Source organism: Rhipicephalus sanguineus, chromosome 2 (assembly GCF_013339695.2).
Source record: "Rhipicephalus sanguineus isolate Rsan-2018 chromosome 2, BIME_Rsan_1.4, whole genome shotgun sequence".
NCBI classification, from domain to species: domain Eukaryota; kingdom Metazoa; phylum Arthropoda; class Arachnida; order Ixodida; family Ixodidae; genus Rhipicephalus; species Rhipicephalus sanguineus.
Window position 1 is genome coordinate 11,027,775 of NC_051177.1, and position 14,992 is coordinate 11,042,766.

The window sequence follows — 14,992 nt, forward strand, 5'->3', positions numbered from 1 at the left end:
ACGAAGTTTTTCCATATTTCAGCCTGTTTAACTACAACAACTATTATACACAGTGTCAACGGGAACAAGCGCATCTGATCCAAACACCGCTCTTGATTTATGTAGGCTATTGGCCAATAAGCATGCTCTGCCTCTTGCGACGTAAACAGGCAGATCCGCGACGTCAACGGGCAGACGCCCCGCCCGCCGACGAAAGTGAGAACCGGCCTCTGTTTGAAAAGAGGGCGCCTGAGGAAACGGCAACTTCGCGCTCCGCTTGTGGCCTTTACGCGGCGCGCACGACTGTAATATTTGGCAGAGCAGTTCATAGCCGTGTCAGCATTCCGCAGGATGTGTTTTTCAACAAGCCCAAGGGGTACTTCATGACCCCTTTAAGTCGAGTTTTGACTGTCAGGTTGAGCGCCTGGAAGCAGCGGGTTTTCCGAAGCAGGTCTTGACAGCTGTAGCAGAAACTCTGCAGCAAAAGTTTAAAAGGCCGGCGAATAGATCTCCAGAATCTATTGATTCCCAACGGAAGAGTGTTGTAGTGATGTCTTACATACATAAGGTTTCCCACAATGTCAAAAAAACCTGCCAGATCCCATGTACCGTGGGAATCGATGTTATGCAAAGCATGCGCGGGATGGTGACTGTGGCGTAATTTTTCACACTGAGCCAAACGTTACGGAATGACACTATATAGAAATATGGAAGTGGTATATGCACACTCATATATTGAAGAGTCGCATATATATTATGTAACCAGTTGTTTACAGTTGCGTAACGATGGCAACAGAAACATGGGTGTTACCAACACCAGAAGCTGATATGTAGTGCTTATATTCTTCAATACTGGATAGCGCGAATCCGAACAGGACAGAGAAGAAACACAGGTGCACAGGACAGGCATTACTCGCAACTAAGCTTCATTCAGGAAAGTCTCTCTAGATATATACACAGCCGAGTGACACGCGCAGGCGCACTGCACGTACGTTACAGTCACAGTTACAGTTGTTATGCTTACACTTTTCCATTATGATGGAGGACGCACGCACGTTTCACGAACCCGTGTGTATGTGTAGAAGGGATCCTTGACAGTTCTTGAACAAGGTCATCATCACCGTGATCAGTGATCACCAGCAGCTGGACCGGACTTGTTAATCGGACTGTGCGATCTCGGTGCACGTTAAAGAATACCTGATGGTCAAAATTAAAGCCCCTAAAATTATTTTTATTATTATCACTTTCCTCGCGTGTCAGTGTGCGTGTTCAAGTTTACTGTGTTGGTTGAGATTTTGTATCACCTGTGGCACATACCCACATAACATAAACTGGTATGCGGGTCTGAGAGAAAGGGTTTCATGACGTACGCGACTGGTATTTTGCGTTATTCATGTCATGACCAGTGAATCGCGTTCACCAGACACTGATCCCCTGCTATGCGAATTTTGGTACATTAGAAGTTATGGAGACGACCAGGAGAGCGCCAAGACGTAGGCGGCTAGATAGATAGATAGATAGATAGATAGATAGATAGATAGATAGATAGATAGATAGATAGATAGATAGATAGATAGATAGATAGATAGATAGAAACTCCCAAAGTGCCTGAGGTTGGCACATACCCGCATAACGTTAACCCTGGTTTACGGGTATGTGCCACACGTGACTGAGAGAAAGGGTTTCATGGCGTACGAGACAGGTATTTCGCGTTATTCATGTCATGACCAGTGAATCGTTTTCGTCATGCACTGATCTCCTGCTATGCCAATTTTGGTATATTACAAGTTCTGCAGGCGACCAGGAGAGCGCCCAGACGTAGGCGGCTAGATAGATATATACGTAGACAGAAACGGCCAAAGTGCCTGGGGTTCGCTAAGAAATGCTTCGCATTTAAAGGTCGCTTTGAGACAAGGCGTAGATGTGTTTTCGGCACCTTGCAAACTTTCTGCGCTGTGTGCACGTGTTGCTCGCGGAAACACTTGCACTCCGGTGTGTTCTATTAGGCATAAAACCAAGTACACTACCTGCGCGAAACATGTTGTGTATGCGATCCCGCTAACATGTGAAAAAGTATACATCGGCCAAACTGGCCGATGTTTGAATGAACGACTGCGCGAGCACCACAATTCGTTGAACATGTCAGAAGGGGCTAATCTTCCCCGCCACTGCCGGATCTGTCGTTGTGTGCCGCTGTTTTCCAATGTTAAGAATTTCGGTAGAGGTGGGGGCAAGGAGGAGCGCGAAATCCTTGAATCATATCATATCAAAATGCACCGTGACGATTGCGTCAGCAAATACGTCCATTTCATTATTACAGAAGGAATGCAAGTTCCTGTCACTCTGGCGGTAGATTATTGGGCGTCATGTAGGCCAATTTTTGCTTTTTGCTTTTTGCAAGTTTTGGTTTTTGGCTTCATAGTTTTACGTGATCGGCGCATGCGCCGTAATATTTCTGGGAGTTGCTGTCAGCTAATAAAGCACAGTGGCTAGTCATGTCGTTGTGTGTGTCACTTCTTCCCCTTGTCCGGCGTCTTTTTGACTGGTTTTTGCCTCAGTGCCTGGTAAGCCCACGATGTGCACAAAACTATACTCTTACAAAAAAAATTCGGCAAATCCCTCGTACCGTGGGAATCAATGTTATGCGAAGCATGCGCGGGATGGTGACTGTGGCGTAATTTTTCATATTGAGCGAAACGTTGCGGAATGACAATAGTGAAATGTGGAAGTGGTATACACACACTCATATGCTGAAGAGTCGCATATGTATTATATCACCAGTTGCGTACAGTTGCGTAACGATGCCAACAGCAACATAGATGTTACCAACACCAGACGTGGTAAGCTGATATGTAGTGCTTATATTCTTCAATACTGGATAGCGCGAGTCCGAACAGCACAAAGAAGAAACACAAATGCACAGGACAGGCCTTACTCGCAAGTAACCTTCATTCAGGAAAGTTGCACGCGCAGGTGCACTGCACGTACGTTACAGTCACAGTTGCAGTTATTACAATTGCGTTACAGTTGTTATGCTTACACTTGTCCGTTATGGACGGAGAACGCACGCACGTTTCACGAACCCTTGTGTATGTGTTCAGGGGTTCTTGACAGTTCTTGAACAAGGTCATCATCACCGTGATCAGTGAGCACCACCAGCTGGACCAGCCTTGTTAATTGGATCCGTTCGTGATCGCGGCTACGAGGGTCTAAGTGTAGTGAAGTGCGTGGTATAGCACAGCTGGTGGAAATCCTGGGTGCCTCTTACGATGAAATGATGTATGACGCCTCCTGTCCTGGACGTGGCAGCGAGGTCTTTTGATGCCCTGTCCACATTCAAGCCGTCTTTCACGCAGTATAAAGACCAGGCGTTTTGGGGTCTTGATAAATCAATGTTGAAGTCACCGGTAATGATGAGAGGCCTGGCTCTCTCGGCAGATTGGATAGGAAGCATTGACCCCGGTTTCGGCGTAATCGATGTGGTGCACATTGCGGACCACGTGAACGAGTGCATGGTAGTTGAGCGTCTTCCAGGGGTGTTCTGTCTTCAGCTTCCTCACTTTTCTTGCGTCCGCCGCGGTGGTGTAGTAGTTACGGTGCTCGCCTGCTGACCTGAAGGTCGCAGGTTCGATTCCGGCCGCGGCGGTCGCATTTCGATGGCGGGAAAATGCTAGATGCCCGTGTACTGTGCAATCTCGGTGCGCGTTAAAGAACACCAGATGGTCAAAATTCCGGAGCCCTTCGCTACGGCGTCTCTCATAATCATATCGGGGTTTTAGGACATAAAACCCCAACAGTTATTATCACTTTCCTTGCGTGTCAATGTGTGTGTTCGCGGTTCCTGTGTTGGTTGAGACTTTGTATCACCTGTGGCACATACCCACATAACATGAACTCTGGTATGCGGGTATGTGCCACGCGTGACTGAGAGAAAGGGTTTCATGACGTACGCGACAGGTATTTTGCGTTATTCATGTCATGACAAGTGAATCGTGTTCATCATACACTGATCTCCTGCTATGCCAATTTCGGTTTATTACAAGTTATGGAGACGACCAGATGTAGGCGGCTAGATAGACAGATAGATACGTAGATAGAAACGACCAAAGTGCCTGAGGTTTGCTAAGAAATGCTTCGCCTTTAACAAGTCGATTCACCTCGTGGCTCAAAGCCAAGAAATGCAGCATAGACAACTACTCGCTCGTTGCTTCTCATGAAACCGATTCCCGCAAGGATCTGCCCAATTTTTCCCTCTATTGTCATCTCTCACTGCCCCACTCTTTATAACGTAACTCGGTAACACCACTTTGCAGCGCCCATCTCTAAGCCAAAAGAAACCTTTTCGTGTTCTCATCTGGTATCTTAGGGATTCTCTGCAACTTTGTCTTGGCATTTTCCCTTGTCTTCGTTCGTAATTTTTTTCATGTAGACTATCCTTACTGTGTTGTTTATTATTAGTTTTTCTTTTCGCCTCACGAGGAGCTCGCCTCGTCCTCCTCGCACGTACCGCGGTAGGAGGTAGACGGGAAAAATGGTCAGTACAGAAAATGATTCCTTTTTGCAACCGCAGCGGCGGTCGAGTGGTCGTAGCGTTTAATGCAGACGGTACTGGGTTCGATTCCCAGAGCCGCCGGCAAGTACCCACCTGTTTTTCTAATGGGGAGAAAAGATACCCCGGCCTGGCGCTCGATGGCCCTGATTTCTCGTGACGGCTCCACTGCGTTCTTCCGCCCCTGAAACCCTTGTTACAGGATTGCCTATCTCCTTTACACGCAGGCGAAAGGGGTCAATGCCAGCAGCGACAGCATCGATATGCATGCGTCGTCGTCGACCATGCACTACGGCAGCACCCATTCGTCATCTCGTTTCTGGTTCGGCAACGGTGAGCATGATTCGGACGGATTCTGTGAGCGCCCTCTTGTACTAAGGGACGGTGAGCCTTCAAGGGGCCGAAGATGCCGCTACATTGAATTACAAAAAAAGCCATCTCATCTTTATTCCAACGCTCAAGCGCTCGCACCTCCGCAGACTTCGGTAGACAGTTTTAGTTTGACGTACGTGAAAGAGTTCACTTACGTGGAGCGCCTGCGTTCACTGCGCATGCGCAGTACGTGGAGGCCGCCCACGCACCTCGCGGACGCGCGTGAGATTTTCGCGCTTGCGTTGCGGGCTCTACGTACGTGAAAGTCCTACGGGTCGCTCTCGCGAGATCGCGGAACTGTCGAGATAGGGTAGCTCGGCAGTTTTCAAGATGGTGGCACACGAAAAACGCTCCGTGTGGTCATACTTGTAGTACGCTTCCGGTGGACACGGACCAAGAAACAAGGAAAAACAACACAAGATGTTCCTTGTTTCTTGGTCCGTGTCCACCGGAAGAGCACTACAAGTATGAATACGTACCGACTAGCCCCTGTTGCCGCCCTACTCCGTGTGGTGCTCCGTGCCTAAAGTTTTCGAAAAGTGACGACTTGGATGTGCATTGTGACGTTCGAGAGTGCAACCTAATCGAAGTCAGAATGCAGTTTTGATTGATATGGACTGAAATCGTCCTGCGATTGTCGGCGGCCAGGGAAAAAAATTATACCATCTCCTGCTAAATGGGACCATGAGGCGATGCGAAGCCGGAGCACTTGCACGATCGCGTTCCGTTCGCTTTCGTTGGGCATGCTACCGACCTCGCGTCGTGGAACGCGAAGAGGAACGCTACGCGCGTCGTGTCTTACCTCTAGCCTTGCCGTTAATTCTCACAGGGCGAGCGGGGAACGCGGTGGTCAGGCGCGCGAGGGGGAGAGCGTAGGAGAGGAGAGGAGAGAGAGGGGGAGGGGACGTGCATGCGCTGGCGCTCATCGCGCTCATCGCGGCGTTGTGCAGGAGAGGGACGATGCGAGAGAGGCGATGCGAAGCAGCGTTTCGGCATGTCGATCCCGCGTTTCAGAGGGGGAGTGGAGAGGGAGAGTGGGAGTGGAGAGGGGAAGGGGTAGTGTAGAGGCGGAGGGGAGATGGGAAGTGGAGAGGGGGAGGGGAGGAGGTGTGTGGAGAGGAGGTATGTGGAGAGTGCTTGCGCATGCGCAGTAAGGGTAGTCACGCCGCACACCACCACCGGTTTGAGCTCCGCTAAAAGATGCTTCGCATCTAGGTGTTCAGTGCCCGCACCCACCCGCACATGAAGTGCGCGATCGCGTAAACAGCAGAAGCTCGGATTTTCGGTTGCGTCTTTTCACATCTTCTACGTCGTCCGGTGAGCCCCTAAATGATATTGCTCTGTCTTCGTTATGATGACGTGGTGAATTCCAGCCCAAGAGAACACTCACAACAAATGTGGGTCACGGTGCGCGCTGAGGGGTGTTTTTCTGCTCGAACATACGCGGCGACCGTTATGTCTGCCGTGCGTCTCTACGTGCGTTCCTGTGTGTGTGCTTTCTGCGCGCTGAGCGGCACACGCTGAACACGGGACCGAGCGTCTCCCGCTCGCCGATAGCCTCCTTGCTTTTAGATGCGACGCATCTCTTGCTGGTAATCCGCACGCGCCGTGGTAGTCCACACTCACACTACGCATGCGCGCCTCTCCTTCTTTCCTCTCTCCAACAGCTGTTCGTTACTCTCTCCCCTTCTCTACCAGCACCTGCTTGCGCTTCTCCTGCGTTCTCGCTTTTGCTTTCGCGGCGCATGCGCTACTCTCTGCGCTACTCTCTGCGCTACTCTCCTCCTCTAAGCGGTTAGAGCGCAGCGGCGTTCAGTGCAGCGCTTGCTTTCGTTGACTCCGCTTGACTCCATTGGTGCGTCCGATGAAGCGTGATGGAAGCAACAGTCCCGTCAGTGGGCCTCTTCGATTATTCGCTCGGGCTGCCAGACGGCAGTCAGCGGGCTGCCCGACTGCCTGCCAGACGTTCGTTTTTCTCGGACAGCTCTCGGGCAGTGCCGAAGCTCCACCCACCTGCCGGAACGCTGCCGTAAACGCGTTCGTTTTTCCCTCTCCGGCAGCCAGCGGGCTGCCCGCGGACTCGCTCTCCTGCCGGAACGATTTTGCGCTGGCAGCGAGCAGACGACTGTCTTGAGAGACAGTTAACGTGCACTCCACACCCAATTTCCATTTTCATTTCCTTCTTCCTTTTAAGAATCACCTCCCCCCCCCCCCCCCCCCAGACGACGCGCTCGTCTGCGTGTTTCTTTTTTCTTCGCGTCGTCTGCTCGCGAATTCTTTGAGCAGAAGTTCGCCGCTCGGTTTGGCGCTCTTTTTCAATTCGCTGCTTGCGCGGTGGTTGACGCAAATTCCAGTTGTAGCCGTACGCTGCTTAACATGGCGTCTGTTTTTGCGCCACGGAAGATTATTTTAAACGGGGTGCAGACGGAAGAGCGCCCTCTCTTAAAGAATGGTTGCGTTGTGCTGCACGACGGTAATCCCGTGTATGTGACCGAAGGTAAGACAGTGCACTGTCGTGCGAGCGATTTTCGTGTTGTTTATGTCTCATTTGTGCCCTCACGCAGGAGGCACACACATCACGTTTGCCGATGAAGGTTACTGCAATGGTGGTGCGTCGGACACCAAGAAGACCGCCGAGGGCGATAAGGACGGGTCACCCGCGCGCGCACCACAAGAAACGTCCGCTCAAGCCAAAGTTGAAGCTGAAGACACACAGCTGTGGCCGCATGACAAAGTGCTGTTCCTTATTGAAACTAGAAAGACATTCGAAGCCGACAAGCAAAACCGGCTAAAAACAAAACGGGACGAATGGAAGACCCTGGCGGCTGCCATTAACGCGGAGTTTGGCAGCCATCTCAACGCAAACCAGGTAGAAAACAAATGGAGAACCCCGAGGAGATCCTACATGAAGGCTAAGAGCCACAACAGTCGCTCGGGAAATGACCTGAAAGTCGCCGAATTTGAGGAGTATGTGCTTTATACTCGTGCTTTATATATGAACTCTCATTTTTTAATTTAAGAAATAATGATGGTCGACTTTGTTCCCACTACCAATTAGATTTCAATATAGTGAAAACATGCAGTGCATGTGGCAGTTAGCGTGACTGTAGTTCTCACTGTCGGTCAAATAAACGAACTCGGAGGTTCCATACGATTGACATTTGTTGTAACGATTTAAGCAAGATTGAGGCATATAACTTGTAAAAAAAAACATTTATTCATTCCATCTGCATCGTGACGTTGTTTTCATCAAAATTACGATGAATTGTGACGTTCGATATGTATACCGGCCGCTATATACCAGCATGTTGTGTTGAGCTTGCATGCATACCCGTAATAATATTGTGACAAATATATTGTGCATGTCATTGTCATTACAATTATCATGATTTATATCACCAGGCAGCTCAGCGAGGTGTTTGAAAAACACCACGCTGTCAACCCGATGTACCTGCTCGAGCCGGGAGTAGTGAAAGAAAGCAATGAGTAAGTCATTATTGCTATTGCATGTATGCAGGATATTTCGTTCTTTTTTTTACATATATGATAATTAAAGAAGCAGTTACACTGAATGAATGAAAACAACAGTGCGACACTCGAGTGGCCTCCTGAAGGAAAGCAAATGTCAGCGTTCCACGCATATTTTTATATACGTATAAGCTAGGACGGGTAGAGCATAATATGTGCGGCTCAAATGAGTTGTATTCATCCATTCAGCTAAAAGCACCCATTGTCACAATTAACATGTATACATAGTAAGGAGGCGTTTTTAGCATAGTTATTTAGTCAAAAGAATTGTCATCTGTAGTTCGCTCGTTGGTTCTCTGCAATGATCGAAATTAGGAAGAAAGGGCACATGCAGTTAATAATAATTTTATTACAGCAACTGGTTATTTTTTGGCAGTATCTGTTGTATGCATTGGATTGAATATTCTTTCGCAGGCGCTGTTGCGTAACTTTTCTGCGATCTACCGTGTGGTGACCATGTAGTATACTCTATTAATTTCAGCACTCAGCCCCAGCCAGTGGAGCAAAAAGCAGGTGGCTCGGACGAGCCCGTTCATGTTCCATCAGCAGTGCAACAGCCCCAATCCGGACCATCTGCGGCCAAGAAGTCCCGCAAGAACAAAAATGTCACGGAAGCTCTTCTCTCGCGATTAGACGAAGCGGAGAGGAACAGGGCTGAACGGCATAAGGAGTTTATGGCCAGTCGGGTCCGGCATGAAGCTTTGCTCGAAAGGCTTGTGGTGGCTGCAGAGAATTACTTTTCTGGTAGTTCTCGGCAGCAATCTGAAGCCGAGTAATTTACCTGTGCTTTTTTTCCTTTTTTTTCATATCTTTGTATTGTATTGCAATTCACTTCATTTTTTCTCACGTTTGCATGTTTTCAAGCAACACAGCCTTGCTTTTTTGTGTGTGCATTTAAATTAATTTGATGCCCTCTTTATTTATGTTCAGAACAGGTGTGTGTTTGAGTCATTTTCTCGTGTTTTAATCAGCCGCTCGCTGTACATATTATTATTTATGTTGTTCTTTTGTTCCATATCAGTAATTCCAGCGATCTAACTTGAACATTTTAACCCTATAGTCCTGTATTAACGATATTGATCCCAGTCAAAAATAAACTTTTTGCCGTTTAAAGATCATGATCTCCCGAGTGTGGATTATATTAAAATGTGCAATGTGCGCGCAGTGCTGAAATGAAACTTTTACTGACAACTGAACATTAAGCTTTTAGGAGCAAATGCCGTACGAAACGAACGTACGTTTCATGATGGCTGTCTATGAATATATACTGACAACACGAACACTTAACAACCATTTCAACTGTTGAGTGCGCACTAAAAATAATACAGCGTATATATATATATATATATATATATATATATATATATATATATATATATATATATATATATATATACGCTGTATTATTCTAGTTTGAACAAAATATTAAAGAATGATCTGCGCCCACAAAAAAAGGATTCTTATCATAGTCTTCTTATGATAAAAAGCTACAGAGCCTGGGCAACGGTGTCGCGCACAGTTTTCGCAAGGACCGATGTTACTGCTCCACTTTCCGCTTCTTTCGACGAAACATCTGCGTCATGGTCCACAGGTTGCTCGTCATCCACATCGTCGCCGCTCCTGCTGGCAATGTTGTGCAGAACGCAGGCCGCCATCACGATGTCCACAGTTTGTGGGATGACAGCGACGTCGACATACATGAGCCGTTGGAAGCGGGTCTTTAGCAGACCGAAAGCTCCTTCTATGACGACCCGTTGCCGGCAATGCGCTGCGTTAAAGGTCTCCATCCATGGCTGCCAGCTGGCTCCGCATTGACGGTAAGGAGGCAGCAGCCAAGGCATCAACGGATAGGCGCTGTCACCGATCAGGCAGCCTCCTGCCAAAAGAGTTCATCATATATAGCACCTCAGACCTATACTGCAAATAAAAAATCACCTAACGAAGTTAGTTTATATATGGCGTAACCTTCCTCATGTCACTACTTCAATTTGGGCTCCTCAATTCACTCTTGCCTGATAATACAGACAACGACTTTTCTTACCTTCGCACTTCAATTCTCCATCCCGGAAAAGAGAGCTTTCCTCCAATATACGGGCATCGTGCACGCGGCCCGGGAAGCTGATGAACACATGCGTCAACACCCGCTCGGCGTTTCAGACACCTTGTAGTATTACGGAGTGAAACTTCTTTCTGTTGTAATAGCTCTCCTCCGATTCTGACGGTCCAGAGATGCGGATATGGCAGCCGTCAAGGGCCCCAATGACGTCTGGAAGGCTGGCTTCCACCCCTCGTCGTTGAAAGAGCGCACGAAATGCACGCTTGCTTCGTGCGATGTCGTTGCCGTCCGGCCACTTTATCTCTCTCTCTCACTGATGGAGATTAGAAAGTCGAGAACACGCCGAATTGCGCCGTGTACACTCGACTCACTGACGTCGAATTTGTCCGCAATGGCATACGTAGTCTGCGTACCGAGATAAGTCAGTCCGATGAGCACGGTCTTCTCCGCTGACAGTTTCGTTCGTCCACGTGAGCCCTGCGGACGAAATGCGGACCTCTCAAACTCTTCGACAAGGGCCGCAGCTGTGTTTCTCGACAGTCGAAACATCTTTTTGAACTCGAGGTCCACATACGCAGGAACAACCCGCTCGACGTGTAATGCCGATCCTGCCTCAGAAGCCGGGCCAACAGCAGGCTGATGATGTGGTACTTCACATCGTCACTTCTCTCTTCAATCGCGTCGTAATCGCGTATCAGTTCTGCTACTGCTTGTAGCAGCACAACCAACTCGTCTTCCGAAGCCGCCATCTCTACAGGCTGACGATGTAGCAGACGACACAGAGCGAACACGGCTGCGCTAGCGTGACGATGATGATGGATGGATGGATGGATGCTATGAGCGTCCCCTTTATAACGGGGCGGTGACATGTCTGCCACCAGGCTCGAAGAAAAAAAAAAGAAAAAAAAACTTCCTTGTTTCAAGTTGGCTTAATACCTTATCTACACTGATTAAATCTATGTTATTATACCAAAAAAATTATAAATTCACGCTCCATCTCTCTGCCTCTTAAGACAGAATGACCTTATTTTTCCCCATTATATATTTTTGTACTCTACTTTTCTGCCACCAATAATCTAACCGTCTCTTACTTATTTCTATCGCGGACGTGTTCAGCTCTCCATTGTTGTCCCTAAAACCCAAGGCTTCCTGTAGACTCGTGCCCACACGTATACCTGGGTGAATATCGCCACATTCAATCAGTACATGTTCCATCGTTTCTTTAGTTCCCCCGCAGCACGTACATTCTTCTTCTTCGTTACTGAATCTCGCTTTATAACTACGCGTTCTAAGGCAGCCCGACCTTGCTTCAAACAGCAAAGCGCTTCCCCTTGATTTTACTTGAATTATCATAAAACCTTTCCCTCCTTATTTCGTTTTTTTTTCTTTCGGTAGTTACTCAGAGCCGGCTTCTTTTCCATTGCTGCCATCCAATAAGTCCTCTCCGCCTCTCTGACCTTCCGCTTAATGCTCCTTGTTGCCATATCGCCCGCACTGCTAGCCGTATATTTACTGGTGAGCCTCCTAGTTCTTTTTCTCCACTGCGTGTCAACGCTTTTTCTATACAAATACCTGAAAACCTTCTCTGCCCATCTACTCTTCTTCATTGTCCTCAGCCTTTCTTCGAATCTCAATTTGCTCTGAGCTTCCCTCACTTCAAAGCCTGTCCATCCCATATCACCCTTTACAGCCTCGTTTGTCGTCTTCCCGTGAGCGCCCAACGCGAGGCGGCCCACCGTCCTTTGATTTACATCCATTCCTGATTGTACCTCTGACTTCATGCACACCACTGAGTTCCCAAATGTAAGCCCCGGGACCATCACACCCTTCCACAGCCCTCGAAGCACCTCGTACCTATTGTATCCCCATAAAGCTCTGTGCTTCATAATTGCAGCATTCCTCTTTCCCCTTGCTACCGACGCCTTCTCTTGTACCTCCATATATCTGTCCCCCTCACTTAACCATACTCCGAGGTACTTGTACTCGCTTACCCTCGGTATTTTATGGCCCTGTATTATGACCGCATGGTCTTCGTGATCATTGAATACCATCAATCCACATTTTGTTGCACTAAATCCTAGTCCTAGAGCCTCACATTCCCTTCCGCATATATCTTCCAGTCGCTGTATATCACCTTGACTGTCCCCAAATAAGACAATATCATCAGCATAAAATAGACCTGGAAGCTTCTGCTCAACCATCGTGCCGACCTGTTTGTGTGACAAATTAAATGCAATGTTGCTACCTTCTAGCGCTTTTTCCATCCTCACCATGTACAGCATGAATAACAGCGGGGACAAAGGACATCCCTGTCTCAGCCCCTTGCTAATTTCAACGCTGTCCTTGCTACTTATTCCTTCCCATTCTATACAAACTGTATTTTCTCGGTATATTTCCCTCAAAAGCTGTATGCAGTCGTCCCCTATGCCCACTTCTTTCAATGTATCCCACAAAATTTCCTGATTAACGTTGTCATACGCCCCGGTGATATCTAGATAAGCTACGTATAAGGGCCTGTTTTCTATTTTCGATATTTCTATACACTGGGTAAGAACAAACAGATTATCGTCAAACCGCCTGTCGATTCGAAATCCATTCTGAAGTTCTCCCAAAATATCATTTTGTTCTACCCACGCTTCTATTTTTAATTTTACTGCCTGCATCGCCAACCTGTATAGCACCGATGTAATGGTTAGCGGTCTATACGAGCGAATGTTATCCTTTTCTCCCCTGCATTTACAGATTAAGTTGATTCTACTTTTTCGTCAACTGTCTGGTATTTCCCTCTCCTGTAAGCACTTTTCTACGTCGTTCAGCAGTGCTTCTTTTGTTTTCTGTCCGAGTTCGTTATTGAGGATGACGGGAACCCCATCTAAGCCCGGAGTAGTGCGCTTAGGAATTTTTCCTTCGGCCTTCTTCCAATTGAAATTCTCTAGTACTACATCTTCGTCGGTTGCACTCCTTTGCGTACTTTTACTCACCGGGGGAATCCCCTGGGCGACCTTTTTAAACGAATCGGCTGTTATCTTTCGGATGTAACCTAGCGCTTCATACCCTTCCAATTGATTTCCTCCTTCATCTACCAAACGTTGTTGCATTGTGACAGACTTCCTATCCAGCGCTTTTAGGTGGCTCCAAAATATCCTAGGCGCGGCCTTCTTCTTTTCGCGAATCTCTGTCATCCAGCGTTCACTTTCACCTTTAATTTTTGCCTCGACTAATTTCTGCACTATGGATTTTTGCTCTTAATATATTTCCCATATTTGGTTGACTTCGTCCTGTGGCCGCTTCTCCTTTTTTGCCTGTCTGTGCTCCCGTGATGCCTCACGTCGCTTCTCGATCGCCTCCCGGATTTCTTTGTTCCACCAACTTTTTGGCTTTCTCTTTCTTTTCCAACAAATAGTTTTCTTCTCTTTTTCCATTTCTTTCGTGATTACATGTAGCAACTCACTACCAGTCTTTGCCTGGTAGTTCGTCTACTTTTTCCTCGACTCTTGCAGCTATATTTGTTATTTGTTTGTCACTTAGATACAAGCTGCCAAACTTTGATTCTATGTTCTTATTTTCAGTTTTAGATCCCATTTGTAATATTATGCGTTTATGATCACTACCCAAGCTGTTAATGCCTTCCTCGTCTATTCTCATCTCTCTCAGTTTGTCATATATTCCTTCTGTCATGAGACAATAATCTATGCTCGATTGCCTGTTTCCAACTTCCCACGTGATCTGCCCCTCACACTTAGGCCCCACGTTAAGTATCTGAAGACTATGTTGCTCGCAAAGATCTAGCAATAACTTGCCATTTGTGTCTGAATAACCGTCAAGGTCATGAATGTGAGCGTTCATGTCCCCTAGAAGGGTTATTTCGGCGTCATGACCAAATTCTTCAATATCGGTGCTTATGCATTTCACTATCTCCAGATTCTTTTCTCTGCAGTTATTCCCCGTCCACAAGTAAGCTACACCTAGCCACGTTTTCTTTCCACCTACTGTGCCCGAAACCCACATGTGCTCTGAACACGTTTGTTTCACTCTATCCCATTTTGGTCTGCTATGAATTAGCATTCCAACACCCCCACCTCTCCTTTCTGATGTGATCCTGTTACATCGTTCCCAAATATAATTCTCAATATGTGGTGGCTCTTCCAAGTCTCTAAGGTGTGTTTCTGTAACCGCATAAACGCCTATCTGTTCCTTGTTTAACTGTTCCTCAATCTCAAACCATTTTGCCTTTTTTCTGCCACCCTGCATGTTAATGTAACTCTGTCGCCAACGCATTCTCCAGCTCGGCGATTCTTACCATGAGCTCATTCTGGGCAGCCATCATTATTTCCATTTTCGCCTCTAACTCGCATTGCTTACACTTGGCGTCAACTCCATCTGTCTTCTTATCCGTACAAACCTCTATTTTCCATCCCATTCCGCACCCTGAACACTTTACGGTCTTTTTGACCGTGGCTAGATCGTTCACACGGCGGATTAGATACAATTAAAGCCAAATGGTATCA

At 47.4% G+C, this 14,992-nt stretch overlaps 2 protein-coding genes across 2 annotated transcripts in view; both read left to right on the forward strand.

Annotated features, from left to right (window-relative positions):
• The window catches only part of LOC119382406 (uncharacterized), a 126,160-nt gene that overhangs the window by 23,132 nt on the left and 88,036 nt on the right, over positions 1–14,992 (forward strand). Inside the window, exon 2 of the mRNA XM_037650096.2 lies at positions 4,756–4,861. Coding sequence (XP_037506024.1) covers positions 4,756–4,861 — 106 coding nt within the window. The remainder of the gene's footprint in view (positions 1–4,755; positions 4,862–14,992) is intronic.
• LOC119382405 (uncharacterized) lies at positions 7,274–9,544 on the forward strand. Its single transcript, XM_049412193.1, has 2 exons — positions 7,274–8,386; positions 8,910–9,544. Exons 1-2 carry the CDS (start codon positions 8,286–8,288, stop codon positions 9,202–9,204), a joined length of 396 nt encoding a protein of 131 aa, XP_049268150.1. The 5' UTR covers positions 7,274–8,285; the 3' UTR covers positions 9,205–9,544.

What these genes read in the sequence shown, in the direction of transcription:
- LOC119382405 (XM_049412193.1), top strand. Translation starts at nt 8,286, where the DNA reads ATGATTTATATCACCAGGCAGCTCAGCGAGGTGTTTGAAAAACACCAC. An exon ending in GTAGTGAAAGAAAGCAATGA is followed by an intron (nt 8,387 to 8,909) that starts GTAAGTCATTAT and finishes TATTAATTTCAG; the next exon opens with CACTCAGCCCCAGCCAGTGG.